Source organism: Oryx dammah, unplaced genomic scaffold (assembly GCF_014754425.2).
Source record: "Oryx dammah isolate SB20612 unplaced genomic scaffold, SCBI_Odam_1.1 HiC_scaffold_14, whole genome shotgun sequence".
Lineage (NCBI taxonomy): Eukaryota > Metazoa > Chordata > Mammalia > Artiodactyla > Bovidae > Oryx > Oryx dammah.
In genome coordinates this window covers 22,474,344-22,493,376 of record NW_024070198.1, presented here as the reverse complement: position 1 = coordinate 22,493,376, position 19,033 = coordinate 22,474,344, and the positions used below count along the sequence as shown (strand labels likewise).

The window sequence follows — 19,033 nt, the reverse complement described above, 5'->3', positions numbered from 1 at the left end:
CATTCCCCAGGTCTATGCAGCCCGCCGCCTTCTCCCGCCGCTCCAGCAGCCCGCCTGCGCAGTGGGAGGGCACACTGACGCGCTTGCGCACATTGGGGAAAGCGGCGCTGGACCCCGCCCCGTTCTGCTGCTTTGCTCCTCTGCCGTGCGTACGGGGGACGTCGGGGGCGGCGCCGTCGCAGTTGCCCCTGGTAACGGGGGAGGCAGGAGGAGGAGGAGGAGGGACTCGGCGGGAGGATGGTGAGTGTGGGGGCCTGGGTCCCTCCGGAGCTGGTCGGTCACCTGCCTCCCTTCCCCTGGCCCAAGGCAGGGCACTGCGCTTAAAGACGGGAGGGAACGGACTGGCGCTCAGCCTGATGTCCGGGTCCTGGATTGGTTTCGGGGGGCGGCAGGGAGCCCCGAGTGTGGGCCCTGGAGGGAATCTGGGCCTGGGGAGGAAGGCGGAGCTTGCAACCTGTCCGAAACTAGGGGAAGGGGCTGGAAGGGTGCTGGGTTGTCGCGGTACGGAGCCAGGGCTCCATCATTACTCTGGGGATTGGGATGAGGGCGGATCCAAGGAGCTGCGGAGAGCAGCTTCTGCACGCAGGATTAAATCTTCCCAAGGAATCGGCCTCCCAGTGCCGCAGGAAAGTGGGGTTCACCGGTGCCCGGCTAGAAGCGGGGAGAAGGGCCAGCGCTACTGTCTTTGAGGTCGCGCTGGCAGTACCAGGGGAGATGGTAGCCTAGCTCTCCTGTTCCTCGCGGTGTGAGGGCCTCTGGGGGGTAAGGGTGTAAATCCCCGGACACAAAGAGGTGCCGCTTGGAAGGGATGTCTGGTGTATTTTAAGCCGTCTCGGTGTCTGCGTGGCGGGCGCGCTTCTGCAGTCCCGAGTTTTTTATTTCCTGAGGGTTCTGCAAGGTCTGGTTGTTGGTGATAGCCAATCTCCTGTTCAATACGTGTTGGTGGAGGCAGATTTGCTGCCTGATCCTTAGTATTTACTTCGGACCTGTTGCCACCTTCCTTTGGATATGACCACACCAGAAGCAAAGGCCTTAATCTCAGTTTGGAGTAGATTAAAAAGGGAGAGTGGCCATCAATTTGGGGCTAGACTTGTCTCTGTCAGGCCAGAATAAAGCTTTCCCAAATACGTAAATTATGTGACGTATTTGACGCTTGACACTCTGTTCCTTGTTGATTTCTCTGCACTTAATTGGAGGGTATTAAAATGAAATTGAGTGGTTTTAAAACTAGTGGGAGAAAAAATTTATTTCGGAGCGTTTGGAGCAGACTGATAAATTTACCAGCTGCAGAGAGCTAGCACTCAAGCTTACAGTTCCTTCCCTGTCCCAACTCCAGTCCCTTTTTGACTTTTATAACTGTTGAACCACTTCTATTGATTTATGAAGTAAGAAAAAGCTAGATGTCCAGAAGGAAAAAAAAAACCACATGTACACTTGGTTAGATTATCCAGTGAGTAAATTTTGATAGGAAAAATGTATTTCAATTGATTTAAAATTGTCACGTTGTTAAAGAAGTAGCATTATTGGATCTGAAGTTGCCAATCACATTTCAACACTTGCTACAGTGCAGTTTTATTAACCTCAGGCTAAACAGATTTTTACATGTTTGCTTTTTATTAATCGTTTATACATGAGCTGTCCATTTAAAGGCTAAGTTTTTCTCAACAAATGAGTACAAACATAAATATTTACACAGAAAATAACTAGAATTGAAATGAAAAAGGCATGCCAAACCAACAGAGAAAGGGATGGCATCATAAAGGAGAAACGCATGAGAGCGGGCTAACTTTTCCCAGTTTGTTTATCAGTGAAGTGGACTGTGTAATTTCATGATTGTTTAATGTATAATTACAAGCCACAATAAATTAACCACTGTTTATGTTTCCAGGTACAGAAAATTTATACAACAAATTGACAGTGTACATAACACTATTGTATACAACTGTTGTATTCAGTGATCAAGACAGATTTTATTTTTCTTTTTTCAATTTTTTTTCCTACAATAAACAATAAGGAATTAGGGCAGATTATTCAGGAGTCTTCATCTGGTTTCCAAAATACACTTTTTTTCTATCTCCAAAAGTATGAGCTATTTTTAGAACTTGATAAGTGGAACATGGAATTTAAAGGGTCAGTGGTATGATTAAGTATGTCATATCTGATATCCATGAGTCCCCATAGTAACTCTATAGGAGTTCCAGGTTTATTTATTGTCTTAATCCTTCAGCTATGACTAATACGTATTTATTCTTTTAAAATTTGGAATACAGCAACAAAAACCCATTATTGATTTCTCTGAACCCCTAGAAGTTCAGCTATTTTACCCCTGCCTTAGGATACCAAGTCCTTGGTGAAATACTAAGTTGACAGTAATTTTTGTGCATAACTAATCACTCTTGCCTGGAAAATCCCATGGACGGAGGAGCCTGGTCCCTGGAGTCACTAAGAGTCAGACACGACTGAGCAACTTCACTTTCTCTTTTCACCTTCATGCATTGGAGAAGGAAATGGCAACCCACTCCAGTGTTCTTACCTGGAGAATCCCAGGGACAGGGGAGCCTGGTGGGCTGCCGTCTATGGGGTCGCACAGAGTAGGACACGACTGAAGCAACTTAGCAGCAGCAGCAGCAGCAATCACTGTTATTTAATAGATGAGTCCTCCATTCAGGAATTATTTATGGAGTAATTTCTGAATATATAAAGCTAGTGATATTTATCAAGCATGTTTGACATTTGAAGATTGTTCCCAAGATTATGTTTTCTGGTCAGAAATGGTCGGTGAAAAGTAGAAACATATAAACACAACTGTTTTGAGTTCCCTCTATGTGCATGCTTCATACATCATCTGATTTAATCTTCATAGCATTTTTCTTGAGATATAAGTATTGTTCCCATTTTCTAGATGAAACTATGCTGGAGGTTACCCATCGGGATGTTGAATAGAAGTCTATGAAACTCTAAAGCCCATAATGTATTTTTCATTAAGACTCTGATGAAGTAAGAACCCACTCCAACTGAGGAGATGCCAGTATTTTGTTCCTCAGGGAACATTGTATTTATTTAGTAAAGAGATGAGAAAGAAGATTTGGGTAAAGTTCTCCCTAACAAAGCTATAGGAGTTCCTGGAAATTAACAAGCCCTCATTGGGCAGCACCAATGTTTTTTTGGTGAGGTAAAAATAAGTTGAAGTCTGTTCCATTTAAGCCAGTTATGAGGAGTGCATGTACTTGCCAGTTGGCTTATTAATTTTAATACTTTTAAGTTTTAGCTACTCCTCACAGCCACATATTATTTTCCATGTACCAACATATTCCTCTCTCCCTCTCCATCATCCCAGTTTCTTTGAATGACCTAGTTTGTATCATTTTAGGTCAGCACACCAGGCCTCTGCCAGTTGCTGAGTTTAAACTGAGGCAGATAAAATATCCATCGTCAACGCATATCTGTTCATGATTTGCCTACAGAAAACTGTTCAAATGTTTTGTGGCTGAGTCAGACCACTTCTGTCCACCAGGGTGCAGGTAACTTGTGTGGATACATTGCTGATAACCCACAATACCCAATTAACTAAAGTTCCTCTTTCTTAAATTGCCTTTATTTCATGTCATAGGAGTATACATCCTACACAGAGATCCTATCTCTGTTGCTCGCCATTGCACTTGAAGCACCTTATGGGTGTTTAAGATAAATGAATGAATAGATTATGTTGACCAAAAGTACACTAAAAATTCATCTCCTTGTATTTCAAGTTGGTAATGGGAGGGAGGCCTGGCATGCTGCAGTCCATGGGGTCGCAGAGTCGGACATGGATGAGCAACTGAACTGAACTGAATACCTCGAAACTCAGCCCCATAATAAAATTAACTTATAATGGCTGTTTCCTGTTGTTTGACATTAAAATATAGATATATATGAATAGAAGCACAGAGTAGACTTATTCTTCACTTTTGTCCAATCTCTTAAATCGGCTTACTTTGTCCCTTTCAGGCAGAACCCTGATATCTATAAATACCCCCTTCCCTATTTAGCAAACCCTGATAATCCTGTGATCCCCTGTCCTCAGGAGTTGGGTTAATATGATGCTGTATTGTATTTGCATTTGTCTTGCTGAGACCATGCTTGAGATGCCATTTGTCATTTGCTGGAAGAAAATATTAGCTGAACTTTCCATTTCTCTATAATTTCATTTAAAAGTGAAACATGTGAAGTTATTGTCTTCTGATGAAGAAAAATTGCTCATTGGGAATGTCAAGATATTATTTTTTTATACCATTAGATTAATAATGCTTAGCTGTAGTTGGAATGTTTTCTTTCTCACCCATGCTTTGCTTCTCTCCTTTCAAGATGAATAGAAATTATATTTTTATTTTAATCATTCAATTCAAACATAATAAGTGTGTAAAAGCTCTCAGCCTATAGAAAGCAGTATTTGTATTTAGTGATTTTTTTGAAAAAGACACATGAGGAAAAGCAAAACATTTACTTTGAACCTTGAAAATTTTTATAGAAAACATACCTTTTTTCACAATTTCTTCACTAGTAAATGATGCATGAGAAGAACTTTCTTTTCTTATACTGTTGTTTAATGCACCAATGGGATAAATTCCAGCTATTTTAGAATTTTATTGGAAGGGGTAATGAGGACATCTAATCAGAAACTCAGAAGGAATAGTACAATGTATTTTCCCTGTTCTTAGCCTTTTTATATCACCAGTCCCCTGAGGATCTCAGAATTCTAATTTTAACTGTTCTGAAAGGTGGTATTATAAATGAGTGATTGCAATATAGCTAATAGAAGCTAGGGAGATTGCTCATAAAGAGAGTTTTAAAAAGGAATAGTGTCAAATAACTCAAGGCTGGATTAGATGAAAAGAAAAAAAAAATGCCATTAAAAAAAAAAAACAGCTCTTTCCGCCATTTTTCCGTGCCGCCATAATGGTGCGCTTGAATGTCCTGGCTGATGCTCTCAAGAGTATCAACAATGCTGAGAAGAGAGGCAAACGCCAGGTCCTTATTAGGCCGTGCTCCAAAGTCATCGTCAGGCTTCTAACAGTGATGATGAAGCATGGTTACACTGGCGAATTTGAAATCATTGATGATCACAGGGCTGGGAAAATTGTTGTGAACCTCACAGGCAGGCTAAATAAGTGTGGAGTGATCAGCCCCAGATTTGATGTACAACTCAAAGATCTAGAAAAATGGCAGAATAACCTGCTCCCATCCCGTCAGTTTGGTTTCATTGTACTGACAACCTCAGCTGGCATCATGGACCATGAAGAAGCAAGACGGAAACATACAGGAGGGAAAATCCTTGGATTCTTTTTCTAGGGATGTAATACCTACAAATAAAATGCCTCAGAGGGGGAAAAAAAAAAAAAACTTGCTTTTCTTTGTTTATTTCAAATCTGTTCATTCTCTATTCTCAAAATCTTGTGGGATAGAATTTGTCTCTTAAACTAAACCTTACATTTTATTGCTGGTAAAAATTGAGGCATGGAGAGATTAATGTGATCAGTTTGAATACAAGACTAGAAGTGGTAAACAAAGTGTATCTGAAGCAGAAAGGAATTCTTTATAATTATGCATATTTGCATATCATTGTCCAAAGTCTCAACTGTGGAAAATTATTTCACAGAATTAACATTTGATCTTAGTGAACCGACTGGTTTCAGTTATTTCCTGATCCAAAGTGGATAAAAACATAACCATTTTATATAATTTTAAGACTCAGTTTGAAGGAATTTCCACTTGGGCTGGGAGATTAGATTATATGCCCTTTAAACTCTGGGGTTCTTTGATTCTTGATGTAACTATGCCTCACTGGAAAATGACTTTCAGCTGCAAGACACAACAAATAACTATCTTATAAGAGTTTCCTTATGTTTTTAGCTAAAAAGCAACATGACTTATTTCCATCCATTAAAAGAATAATAACAAAACCCAGAAGCGAAAATATTAGATAACTAGTCAAAAATATCCTGGTTAAATTTTGATATTTTTTGCTTCATTGAAAGGAGATGACCTTTCAATTCCTCAGTGTCTCTGTTGTATTAAATATTAGATTCTTCATCTGGAGAACATAGATAAATCTGTATTTGTGCAGGTATCCTGTAAGGGTCATGTGAAAGTTAGAAGATGGTAGAGTATTTTGAACGATGAACGATGAAGGCTTAAACAAGAACTGAAACAAAGTATTTTTTCTAAAAGCCCAAGTACAATTTTCTACAACTTTTGAAATAGTACCTTGAAATCATGCATTAACTTGGGTGGGTAATTCTGTTTAGTTCAGCAACTATCATGGTGTCTAATAAGTGCCAGGCATTGGGGGAGATGAAAGCTATAGTTCTCACCCACAAGAAACTTCACTCTAGTATAAAGGAGAAAAATGCAAAAATCAGTTTCCTACAGTCAGATATGGTGAATGCTGTACTCTTAAGTGTACATAAAGGGCTTCAGGAATATGAGTTGGTTACAAGTACACACTGTCAGGAGATCTAGGGTAACTGCTAAGCTGGATTAATAAGAGGAACAAGAATAAGCTAAGCTATTTATTAAGTTGCTGAATTCACTAAAGTGCTTCTGCCAAAAACGTATAAGCAAATGGAATAAATGATGTTAAAGTGGGTAACAGTAAGCTCTCCACAACCAAGAACTCTTGTCAAGGAGAAGACGTTCAGATACCCAGTAATATCAAAGTCACTGCCCCCAAAGTAATCTCTGTTCTTCATGGTTGTTCAAGGGCTTACTCTCAATTCTGCGCAAATTGAAAAGTGCACCAGACCAGGAGGTGAGAATCCTTCTCCTGGGCTTGGATAATGCTGGCAAGACCACTCTTCTGAAGCAGCTGGCATCTGAAGACATTAGCCACATCACACCGACACAGGTGAGCTCTGCCTCGCCCCCATGCTTGCGTGACACATGGAAGATGCTAGTAGCAAGTGAAAGACAAAATGGGGAATAGAGTTGTGTCCGTTTGTAAGTTTTGTTACTGAGAAAAGTCTATGCAATTTCAAAATAATCTCATATTTCAAAAACATATCAAGAGATTCCATTTATATGAGATAGTTAAAGTAGTCAAATTCATAGAGACAGGAAAGAGAACAGTGGTGATTAGTGGGCTGGAGATGGGGAGGGATGGGGAGTTATTGTCTAATGGGCATAGAGAGTCAGAGTTGCAAGATGATGGATGGATGGCAGTGATGGTTACACAACAGTAAACCAAAATTAAAAATGGTTAAAATGGTAAATTTCCTGTTATGTATATTTTACAACGATTTTTTAAAAAAGAAATCATTTAAATGTATGTGTCTATACATATCAACACACATCAGTTCCCTCAGATCTAAGTGATTCCTTTTTAGAAATAGCCTTATCTTCTCTGATTTCAAAATCAATACATGTGGAAAATACAGAGAGCACATAAAGAAAAAAAAAAAACAGAGTACCCTGAGAAAAACCACTTTTAGTATATATTTTTCAGACTTCATAAATACAAATGTATGTCAATTTTTAAAAGAAAAAACCCAATTACTTTTATTTTTTTAAGCTTACTTCTTATTTTATTTTTATTATTTATTCAGCTGCTCTGGTTCTTAATTGCAATATGTGGGATCTACTTCCCTGATCAGGGAATGAACCCAGGCCCTCTACATTGGGAGCACAGAGTCTTAGCCAGTGGACCACCAGGGAAGTTCCTACCCATATTTTAAAATCCAGTCTCATCAACTCTCCTCTTTCCTAAGCCTAAGCAAGCAAAAGCCAAGGCTGGTGGTACTCCCAGCATGGATATTGCAGACAAGTCCTGCCTGGAAGAATCCTCATAGGTTTCTTTCGGTCTCCTCTCCTACAAGGAATCCTGAGAAAACTTGACCTTTGGCCAGCCCTTTGGGCTTCCTAACGACATCCCTGTTCGTCTTACTTTGCAGCGTTTGAACAAGAGGTTTTAGCAAAACCAGAGTTGTTCAGCATTTCCTGTCGCTGTCCTGCGATGAGCTCGATGTCGTGTTTGAATGGCCATGCTCGTGTATATACTTGACGGCCACTGAGTCTTACTGATTCGCAGCTCTTTACAGAAAAGTCATTTCAACTGCTACCAAATGAGCAATTTTACAGCTTCTGAACAAATTTAATGTATAGCCTGAGGAGGAGCAAATTACAGTAGTTTAGCCTAGACAAGCTGAAAACACCTATTAGTGTGTCAGGATTTCTGCCAGAAAAGAACTAAGTTGTTGGGTTTTTTTTTTTAAGTATTAGAGATAGGCTGTCTCTCTCAAGAGCACCACTGAAGTGAGGAGGTCAACACTGAGAGCAGGAACATGAAGTCCTAGTTATGGACCCCAAGTTCCAGTTCTAATTTTCAGGCTCTGTTTGATGTGTTACTATATTACGTCAAGGTTTTGTATTTAGAACAAATGTATTTTTGTATTTAGTCTTTTAAAACACACCTATGATGTGTTTTTGTTTCACGTTAGAAAAAATAATAGATGCTCATGGTAGTAAATTTAAAATATGTAAATATGTAAAATCGAGAAACTAGGTATCACCTATAATGCCCAGTCAGACATAACCACTGTTAACATTTGAAACTGTATCCTTTTAGGTTTTTTCTTTCCCCATATATGGTAGGTATGTTGAAAATAAAAAGTGAAAAATGGCTCATACAGAGTATACTATTTTGTATCATCTGTTTCACTTCATAATAACGTCTTGAACATCTTTCTACGTTGTTCTGTATGTCAGTACTAATACAGTACATGTCTCTAAATGTTTGCACCCATTCATTATTATTTCTTTAGAATAATTTCTAGTAGATTTGTTAGGTTTGGTGACTTACAGACTTTTAAAGCAGTTAACATATGGTCAAATTCCAGGATCTACTCATTTATTCCCTCATTCCAGAAAGGATTCATTGTTACTGGGTCTGACATTTAATAACGTAGTTAAGTGTGGGATTTTTAAATGCATAAAAGTGGTTTTGTCAGTGAGTCAGAATGAAGCTACCTCTTACAATAAGCATAAGCCACTTCCCTTAAGAGTTCTAAAACTTCTAATTCACTCAGTCATTGGCATTTTCGAGGAGCTGTAGTCAGCACCATCCCTGGTTGTCCTCCAGTGACTGACTATCCTTGGTGGGAATTGGGTGGCTGTGTTCCCCTACCCTTGCCTGTGCCTTGTCCTTCTGTGCTGGCAACTTGCCCGGAGAGGCAAATGTTTGTGGAGGCATCTCCAGACCCACCTAACTCCAGCTCTTCTGGATGAAATGTCACTTCCATGGGAGCAAGCTGTTGATCGGGTTTTTCAAATCCTGATTTCACGATGTCGTTCTTGCCAGAAGATTTTTTTTCTTTTTCTTTTTTTATTCTTACTTATAAAATGCCTTCTCTTCAAACCCCAGAGTTCTTGTTAGTTTGTTTCTCTGCACCTAAACTCCCAGCTCACCATTCTGTCTGCCCCCGATTGGTTCCCTGGCCCCAAAGTTCCACCTGGCGTCACTGTCCTGAAAATGAATCCTCTCAAGTTCGTCAGAGATACCTGCTAAAGAACAGTTTCATATGCTCATTACCACCTGCACGAGGGCTACTACTCCAGTTACAAACCAGCCTCCCCCTCTGTGTCCTGAATTCAGCTCTTTCCTTTTCCTGATCGCTTCATATGAGAAAATTTTCTTTCATTTTGGGTTGTTCTTGAAGAATCCAGTCTTCCAGACTGTAGCTCTTGACTCTTTTTAAATTTCGCATTTGTTCTGTTGAGCCTGCAGATTCAGCTTTGTTAGTTACATGTAATAGCCTGTTAAATGTTACCATCTTGAGGACTGATGGGGATTGGAGGTGGTTTGTGTTGATTATCTGAGTAATTCTCATTCTCAGTAGTGACACGTGTGTGTGCACTCAGCATGATGTCATGAACACCGACTCCGCCCCGAGTGATGGGAACATGTGTAAATATATTTTTCTTCCCTATCAGAGCAAACTGTTTTCAATATCATCTGTTTCTTATCCTGCAGAGTATCTCAGAATTAATAAATAACATAGCTGCTAAATGTACCTTTGTCAGAAATGTGATCTCAAAGTCTAGTAAAACTTGGTGTGTTTTTTTTTTAATTGAAGGATAATTCCTTTACAGAATTTTGTTGTTTTCTGTCAAACCACAACCTGAAGCAACCATAGGTATACATATATCCCCTCCGTTTTGAAAAAACTTCGTATTTTTGTTTCAGGGTTTTAACATCAAAAGTGTACAATCACAAGGTTTTAAACTGAATGTCTGGGACATTGGCGGACAGAGGAAAATCAGACCATACTGGAGGAATTATTTTGAAAACACTGATATTCTTGTAAGTACTCCTTCAGATTTATCAGTTCATAATCTCTTCTGCCCTGTCTTACTCATATTCACCCTGTGATGATCTATCCTGTCAATAATTCCATCGCCACAACATTGCTGTCTGCCACAATGAATTTAGGGCTAGCAGACAGATTGTGGAGCTTTGTGTAAGATATTTTGCTGTCGCTTGGTAACAGTGTAGTGCCCACACCCACGCTGGCAAATAAAGTATTTACTAATTACCATAGTGATTGGAACAACAGAAAAGTCAGAGGAGTGAGCCACTGACTCTGTCACTCCAAGAAAATCAGCAAGTCAGGTATATCCCAAAGAGAGCAATCAAGACAGTGAAGGTCCTAGAAACCAGGATGTATGAGAAATGGTTGAAAGACCTGAAGATGTCCTTCCTGGAAGAGAAAGTGCTTAAAATTGTTTCCAGTTAGTTTCATTGTGACTAGTTCCAGAGGACCGGGCAAGGAGCACTTTGGGGATTGTTAGGGTTTAATGCAGAATAAGGTCAAAGTTTCCTATAATTGTGACTGTCCAGAAGTAGAAGAAGCTGCTCATACACTGGGATTCCTAGCTCAGGCAGCATTCACGCAGGCAGAGGCTGAGTCGAGCTCCCTGCTCACTGCCAAGTTCTCTAGAACTACTGTTTTAGGATTCTTGGAAATTTCACTATGTATGATTTATCCGATACTTCAGTCTCAGCTCCTTCAGCTCCCCTCCAGTGAGCTTGTCACCCACCCCACCTTAGCCACTCACTCTCATGGTCATATCCTAAAACCAGGGCCTCTCGTGAGCTTGGGTAGGAAAAAATGTTGCATAATATTTCCATTAACCTCTGACTGAAAGCTTGAATTTAATTATGATGAGGGACAATAAGCTGCAAAACACATTGATATCTTCAGAGCCAATAGAACTCGCCTTGCATCTCAGACAGCTTCCCTCTGTAAGACTGCTTCCTAACGGGTCTCTTTCTACCCGCTCACTCCTGTCAGCATGCACACATCCTGTAGTTGCTCTTGTTTAAAACAAAGAGCTCGTCTTCCTGTACATCCCCCCTCTAGATAATGTCCCATTCCTCAGCCTCTCTTTATAACAAACTCCTTGAAAGAGTTTTCTGTGCTCTCTGTCTTCACTTCCTTTCCCTGCAGGCACTCGGAACCCTCCATTCAGGCTCACTGAGAATCCTTAGTGCCGAGTCCCATGTTCAGGTTTCATTACTTATCTCACTTGAACTGTCAACCCATGAAACAGAGCTGGAATGCTGTCCTTGAAGCACTGTCTTTCTTTGGCTTCCAGAATTCCAATCTGTCTTGGTTTTTCTCTTGTCTCACTGGCTTCTTGTTGTCCAGCTGCCCAATTGTGTCTGACTCTTTTCCACCCCATGGACTGCAGCACGCCAGGCCTCACCATCTCCCGGAGTTTGCCCAAGTTCATGTCCATTTCATTGATGATGCTGTCCAGCCATCTCATCCTCTGACACCCACTGCTACCCGTCCTCGGTCTCCATCACTGTCTTTTCCTTATCTCCCAGCCTCCAAATGTTGGAGTGCCCAAGTTCAGGCCTGTGCTTTTCTTCTCTAAGTCTCAGCTTAGGTGACCTCATCCACTTCCAAGGTGTGAATGACCACCTATGTGCTGCTGAGTCCCAAACTGTTCTCTCCAACCCACAACTCAGTTTCATATACAGCCAGCTAACTATTTGACATCTGCACACCAGTGGCTAGTAAGTCCCTTCAATCTCAGTGTATCGAAAGCCAAATTCCTATCTTCATCCACCCGTTCCCAAATCTGCTTCTCCTCCAGTCTTCTCAGTGAATGGCAGTCCCATTCATCCCAAAACATTGGACTTATCCTGGGCCCCTTTTCCTCTCACTCCCCGCCTCTGCTCTGTCAGCCAAACCTGTCAGTTCTACCTTCAAAGCGTTTCTGGAATCTGCCCACCTCTCTCCACCTCCACTGCTAGCGTGCAATGGTTGCTGCAGTTTGATTCTAACTAGTTTCCTAAGTTCTGCCTTGCCTCCCCGAAGTCTCTCCTCAACACCATAGCTGTAGTGATCCTATCAAAACATATGCTTCCCAGCTCGGAGTAGAAGCCAAAGTTCTTGCAGTGGCCCACAAAGCCCCCCAGCTGCTGGCTTCTCTTCCCCTCTCACCTGGTAGATACCAGCCACACTGGCCTCCTTGCCATTCCTAGAAGATAGGCATGCTCCCACCTCCGGGCCTTTGTCATCACTGTTTCCAATGGTAGAATTCTTTTTCCTTAGATATTCTCATGGCATGGTCCCTCACCTCAATCTTTATATATTGCCTTTCTCCCCGACTGGAATGTAAGCTCCATGAAGACAGGAACTTTGCCTTTTTTTTTTTCCCAACTGTTGTATCCCCAATGCTTAGAAAAGTACCAAATAAATGAAATGGATCATCGTTATAGATGGATTCCGACATTAGGTAGAATGTGGAGGTCTATAACTTCTAAATTCCCTTTCAGCTCTCAGGTTCTGTGGTTCTGTATCATTGTGGCCAAGTCCAGGGGCTTATTAATTCTGTGAACTGGATGGAGCATCTGCTTCACAGAGGGTTTATGAGAAATAGTAAGTTTATTTATTTATCACAATTCTTAAATGGGAAATAATACCAAAATATAATATTGAACTATCATCAAATCAGTAAACGCAGCTGAGGTACTGAGATGGGCATCACAAAGGCTCATCCTATTTCTGGCCTGTGGTGAAGATAAGTTCCAGTATATTCCTGGTGCCAAGTTGAAGATTTAAATGGATAAGAAGAAGATGAGACATATCCATCCATCCATTTATCCATCTATTCAGCGAACTATTCTTCCAAAATGTATTATATACCTTCTAGGAAAACAGAAGAGAAATGTTGGGGGGAAAAGAAAAATTTTCCCTTTAATACAGAAAGAGACTTCTTCTGTAATCTCAGATAATGTATCTGGCTTTGAAATATCATTTTAGAAATTTTCAAATTTATGTAGAGGTCAAAAAAGTAATGTAATGAAACCCTTAATTTCACTTCTGACAATCTTGTTTCATCTCCCTTACCACCACTTTATTTTTTAAAGTATTTAAAGCAAATACAAGCCATCATATTATTTCACTTACAAATACCTGAAATGTAGAAATCAGTCTTTAAATTGTGATACGAAACTACATGTTAGAAAAACTAAACATTCAGTCTTTCAAATCCCAAAACTCAACAAGGAAACTCCTGGAACTAATAAGCGATTATAGCAAGTTTGCAGGATATAAGGCTAGTTTAAAAAAAGCTATAGATTCAAGTCAGATAATTATACCATACACCTTAAAGAGTGCTCTATGCCAATCATATCACAATAAAACTGGAGGGAAGAAAAAGCTATAGATTCTCTTTTGCTTTTTTGAGTCAAGAGTAGGAGAAGAACAGGTGATTGAGAGAAATCACAGTTCTGTCTGTTCCCCTGCTCCATTAGGTGCTTTGAAAGAAATGTCCAAATAAGAGCTATATGTAAGGACGTTAATGTCTGCAAGGCTCCATGAAAAGGTCTCAGAAACTTCTAGGTCAGGGTAACTTTAAATTATTCTAACACCTTGAGGATAGACTGCAAGGGAGTTGTGATATGATCCTGGATTCTGCACTCCCCATTAGCTGAGAGAGCATCTGGGAATTATCGTAAAATCAGTTCAGAATAACCCTACAGGAGCTTTCTCCAGCTATACTGCACTGCCAGTATCCAACAATATTTTGGATTCAGAGTCAAACCTTTTGTTATTTTCCAGTGTCGTTTGAGATTAAACAAGCCTTGAGGAGCAGCTGAGTCCCCAGGGTTAGATTCTAAGGCCCTGTAACTCTTAGCCTGTCTGGTCGTTTTGCAGCAGCTTGGAGTGGCAGTGGTGATGGGTTATATTGGTTGGTTGTCTGTATTTAATAGTCTTCCACTGTTGGTTGAAAAGACCTATTATCCTAGACTCCACGCTGCCTAGAAGACCAGGGTTGAGGCTGGACACATTTCGTTGCCTGGTTAACTCTTTTCAGTTCTTTCTAGAGTGCCATAATAGATTCTTGCTTTAGAGCAGGTGTCGACAAAGTGATCCAGCCTGCCTCTTGTTATTGTATAGCTTGTGAGCTAAGAATGGTTTTCACATTTTAAATTATTGGGGGAAAAAATCAAAAGAAGAATAAGATTTCGTGACACTTGAAAATGATATGAAACTCAAATTTCAGTGCCCATAAATAAAGTTCTTAGAACACAGCCATGTCCTTTTTTTTTTTCTTTACACACTTTTTATGGTTGCTTTTGCACTGCAACAGCAAAGTTCAATAGTTGTGAAAGGTTGTATGGGCCACAAAGCTGAAAATATTCACTACCTGACCCCTTACAGAAAGAGTGCCAGCTCTCACTTTCGAACATTGTATGTTTCTCTGGAGGTTTGAAAGAATCAGAGCAACTCCTAAAACTACAGAGTTATTCTCAGGAATGATGACACTGAGAACATCTGACTTCAGCTTTATTAATTGGAGGGAAGTGACTAAGAAATTAACCCTGAGGTATGACAGAAGGGAGGGTACAGGATGCCTTCCCTTTCTCTCATGCCAGGAAATAACAGCCTTTTGATAGGTTAAAATCACATCACTTTTTTTCAAGGTATATGTTAATATTACTACCAAACTTCATTTACTTTATCATTATTAGTCTTATGTTTAAGCACAAATAGTTTATAAAATTTGTCATCATTTTCATATCCAAATGACATCAAGTGAGATAGAGCTCCACAACTGTCTCTTGTATTATCTCCATCATATCAATGCTCACACTTTGAGCGTCAGTACTACTAGAGCACACATAACTGAAAACCACAGATTATGCAGAAAACTTCCCTGTCAGTCAGGTTCAGCCTCCTCTTAGACTTTTGCTCAGGCTATCAATAAAAGGCTACACTTTTTAGTGTCATCTCTCCTTGTCTCCGCCTACCCCTCTGGTGGAAAAATACTTAGGAGCAATAACTTGGCCAAAAGGTGGCAGCAGGAGGGAGGAGGCCCAGAAGCAAGAGGAGAAACACAGAGCCCTCCATTCACATGCTGGATAATCAGTCTCCAGATAATGCAGAGTTGGCTGAACTTCCATCCAGAAGAAAATCTTTTCCTCTAGGTGATCTTCCCTCAACCAAATAAAAATGTCAAAGTCGTTGCCAATGAAGGTGTGAACTGGCTTTGCTTAAAGCATCATTCTCATTCTGAGTGCCATGGATTATAAGTTTTGGAGTAGGTTTATGACAGTTTTTGAAGATCCATAATGTTTTATAAGATCAATTAAAAGCACTGTATTTAACTTTCTCTGATACTGAGTGTTTTTTGATTATCTGTTTTTGGATTAAATTTAAATATATATATATATATATATATATATAGCATGACTAGCTTAACACCTATGTTATTTTTTTTTAATACCTATGGTATTAATGAAAAAAAGAAAGAAAGAAAAAGATGCTCTTCATAACCATAGCAGGGAGCTTCCCTGACGGCTCAGACGGTAAAGAATCTCCCTGCAGGAGACCTGGATTCAATCCCTGGGTCAGAGAAGATCCTCTGAAAAGAGAATGGCAACCCACTCCAGTATTCTTGCCTGGAGAATCCCAGGGACAGAGAAGCCTCTGCCCACAGGGTTGCAAAGCGTCAGACACAGCTGAACAGCTAACACTTATCCTTAGCTATTGCCCAGAAACACACTTCCATGAAGAAACTGGGCAGTGCTGGGGAGGGGGTTACTAGGAGAAGCATGTGCCACCACAGAAAAATAGATTTATGGGATCACTAGAGACTGGCTTGTGCTTATGACTTCTTCACTTGGCCCTTTTAATAAATGGGGCAGTGTTTTATAGCCTTCCTCCTGGAATTATGGTACGGTAGTTTTCAAATTTCATAAAAGTTATATGAGAAAAATGCTAAATGATAGGGAGAATTTATGTATAGCTTAGGAAAATCCTCCTTTTGAATCTTTTAATGAAAATGTTTTTGTGAAATTTCATGTCAAAGCAATAAATAGTAAGTAATTTGAAAGTGAAAGTCGCTCAGTCATTTCCGACTCTTTGCAACCCCATGAACTATACAGTCCATGGCCTTCTCCAGGCCAGAATACTGGAATGGGTAGCCTTTCCCTTCTCCAGGGGAACTTGCCAACCCAGCAATCGAACTGGGTTCTCTTGCATTTCAGGTGGATTCTTTACCAACTGAGTTATCAGGGAAGCCCAACAAGTAATTTAGCAAGTAATTAAAACTTCCTTCTTATTGACTTTAAGCCTCTGAATTCTTTGGTATTTGACTGGTCATCTTTCTTTGTCTGCTGTTAAAAACTCTCTTTCAGTTTCTGATTATTCTCTCCCATCTGTCTGTTTTTAATCTTATCAAAGATTGATTTTTTTTTTAAGTTTATTTATTTATTTGACTCGGAGAAGGCAATGGCACCCCACTGCAGTGTTCCTGCCTGGAGATTCCCGGGGACGGGGGAGCCTGGTGGGCTGCCGTCTATGGGGTCGCACAGAGTCGGACACGACTGAAGCGACAGCAGCATTTATTTGACTGCATCAGGTCCTAGTTCTGGCATGCAAACTCTTAGTTGCAGCAGGGATCGAACCCAGACCCCCTGCTTTGGAAGTGTAGTGTTAGATACTGGACCTAACTGTATCTTTTTTTTTTTTTTTGGCCTCGCTGCTCAGCTTGCGAGATCTTAGTTCCCTGACCAGAAATTGAACCTAGGCCCAGGCAGTGAAAGCCTTGAATCCTAACCCCTAGACCACCAGGGAATTCCCATTAACTATATCTTTAGTTGTGTTCTCAGGCTCTTCTACTGTTACCTTCTTACTCACACTTTTTGCTCCCAAGCACATGTTTTCCTGCTTTGTAATCTGAGCCCACGTCTCCCTCCCAGGCATCACCTGACCCTTCTCCCCTCCCAGACGTCATCTTCTCCTTCTCTTGTCTGAGTGAATATCATTTTAATCCACTCTAGACTCCCAAGTAGTTCTCATCAGCTCTTTTGTATTGAGGGTCACTCTCCCATTGCATTCCTTCTTTCTACATCTGTGTTTATACTGTGTGTGCTACTTGGAAAAATAAGCTACCAGCATGTTCTGCAAAGTGAATCATCACACAGTATCAAATTTTGTATCTCTGTGGTATGCACTGACATTGAGTCAGAGTAATATTAACAATAACAATAATAAGACTACAAATAAGTACTGAGACCAAACACATCCATCCTTCCTCTTCCTGTGATTCTCCATGAAGGAAACACAAGTGGAAACATAGGGTAGTCTTCAGAGAAAAGGCTGAACCTGGTCCCTGGTATAACATTTAACACTAGCGACTCTAAATGAGAGTGCAGCCTGGCAGGCTACAGTCCATGGGGTTGCAAAGAGTCGGACACGACTTAGAGACTAAACAACAATAACGTAAGCAAAGGAATTTTAATTTTTTTTTTCTTTTAAGAGAGTGCAAGTTTTCAGAGTAGCACAGAATTATAAGCCTCGTAAGGGTGGGAGCTGAAGATTGTTTTTCATTGTGTTTTTAAATGAATGTTATTTTAAAAGGATGTTTCCATTATGCCTTTAGTTTAATAACAATTCTAACTTCCTTAAAGAGAGTTTGAAATTTTGATAACTTTTAAGATTAGCAACTGGGAGAACATTTAATACACTGATTTAAAAAAGGACTAGAAAATTATATACCTAATTTTCTTCTTAAATTTCCATATGAAGAAGAATTAGAAGGGAACTTTCATAGGAAATTAAAATAATGAATGTTCTTGGGTTCTGTAACTATAGGTAATTTTTCTTTCTTTTTTGGTCTTACCTAATTTCCCTTATTGTTATATTGATGTTATTTATGCAATAAATAAAATACAGTGATGGGAGAGAAAGCTTGGGATTTGTAATTTACAGTAAATCTCAAAACTTTTCTTACTCTGGCAAAGCCTCTATACCTGCTGTTTGTAGTATTTGATCTTAACCTCCCAGCCTCTGAAGGTGGGAATGGGAGGGACATCACTGGAACCTGAAGACAGCTTACAGTTCATAATTAAAATGGTACTTCCAGAAGGATGACGTTCAAGCACTACAGGATTTGTAAATGCCTCCAAGCACCATCAGAACAGCAGAGTGTTTAAGAACAACTGAGGGGACCTCCCTGGTGGTCCAGTCGCAAAGACTCCATGCTCCCAACGCAAGGGGCCCGGGGTTTGATCCCTGGTCAGGGAGCTAGATCCCACATGCTGCAACTAAGAGTTTGCATGCTGCAACTAAATGTTGCACATGCTGCAACTAAAAATTCCGCAACTAAGGTGTGGCACAGCCAAATAAATTTTTTTTTAAAAAACTGGGTACTTTACTGTCACGTATGCCTGAGTTTGAATCTCCTTTTTGTCATGTACTAGATGTGACTTGGGCCAAGTTACTTAACTTCTTTGGGCTTATGTTTATTTATGTATAAAATGGGATGAAAATGAAATCTAGGGACTTCCCTGGTTGGCTGAGTAATTAAGACTCCACACTCCCAATGCAGGGGCCTCAGGTTCATTCCCTAGTCAAGGAACTAGATCCCAAACGCTGCAACTAAGAGTTTGCATGTTGCAACTAAAGATCCTGCATTTCATAATACAAGTAGACCTGGCATAGACAAATAAATAAAAATAGATATTAAAAAAATGAAA

General features: G+C 40.2%; 2 protein-coding genes across 2 annotated transcripts in view; both read left to right on the top strand.

The window, feature by feature from the left end:
- The first annotated feature begins 36 nt into the window (after positions 1 to 36).
- Positions 37 to 19,033, top strand: part of ARL3 (ADP ribosylation factor like GTPase 3) — a 30,544-nt gene continuing 11,547 nt past the window's right edge. The window contains exons 1-3 of the mRNA XM_040254307.1: positions 37 to 240; positions 6,740 to 6,883; positions 10,217 to 10,333. Coding sequence (XP_040110241.1) covers positions 238 to 240; positions 6,740 to 6,883; positions 10,217 to 10,333 — 264 coding nt within the window. The 5' untranslated portion in view covers positions 37 to 237. The remainder of the gene's footprint in view (positions 241 to 6,739; positions 6,884 to 10,216; positions 10,334 to 19,033) is intronic.
- Positions 4,910 to 5,378, top strand: LOC120873578 (40S ribosomal protein S15a-like). The gene has a single exon (XM_040254308.1). It carries the CDS (start codon positions 4,936 to 4,938, stop codon positions 5,326 to 5,328), a length of 393 nt encoding a protein of 130 aa, XP_040110242.1. The 5' UTR covers positions 4,910 to 4,935; the 3' UTR covers positions 5,329 to 5,378.

Coding starts and splice junctions, on each gene's coding strand:
- LOC120873578 (XM_040254308.1), top strand. CDS start 4,936: ATGGTGCGCTTGAATGTCCTGGCTGATGCTCTCAAGAGTATCAACAAT.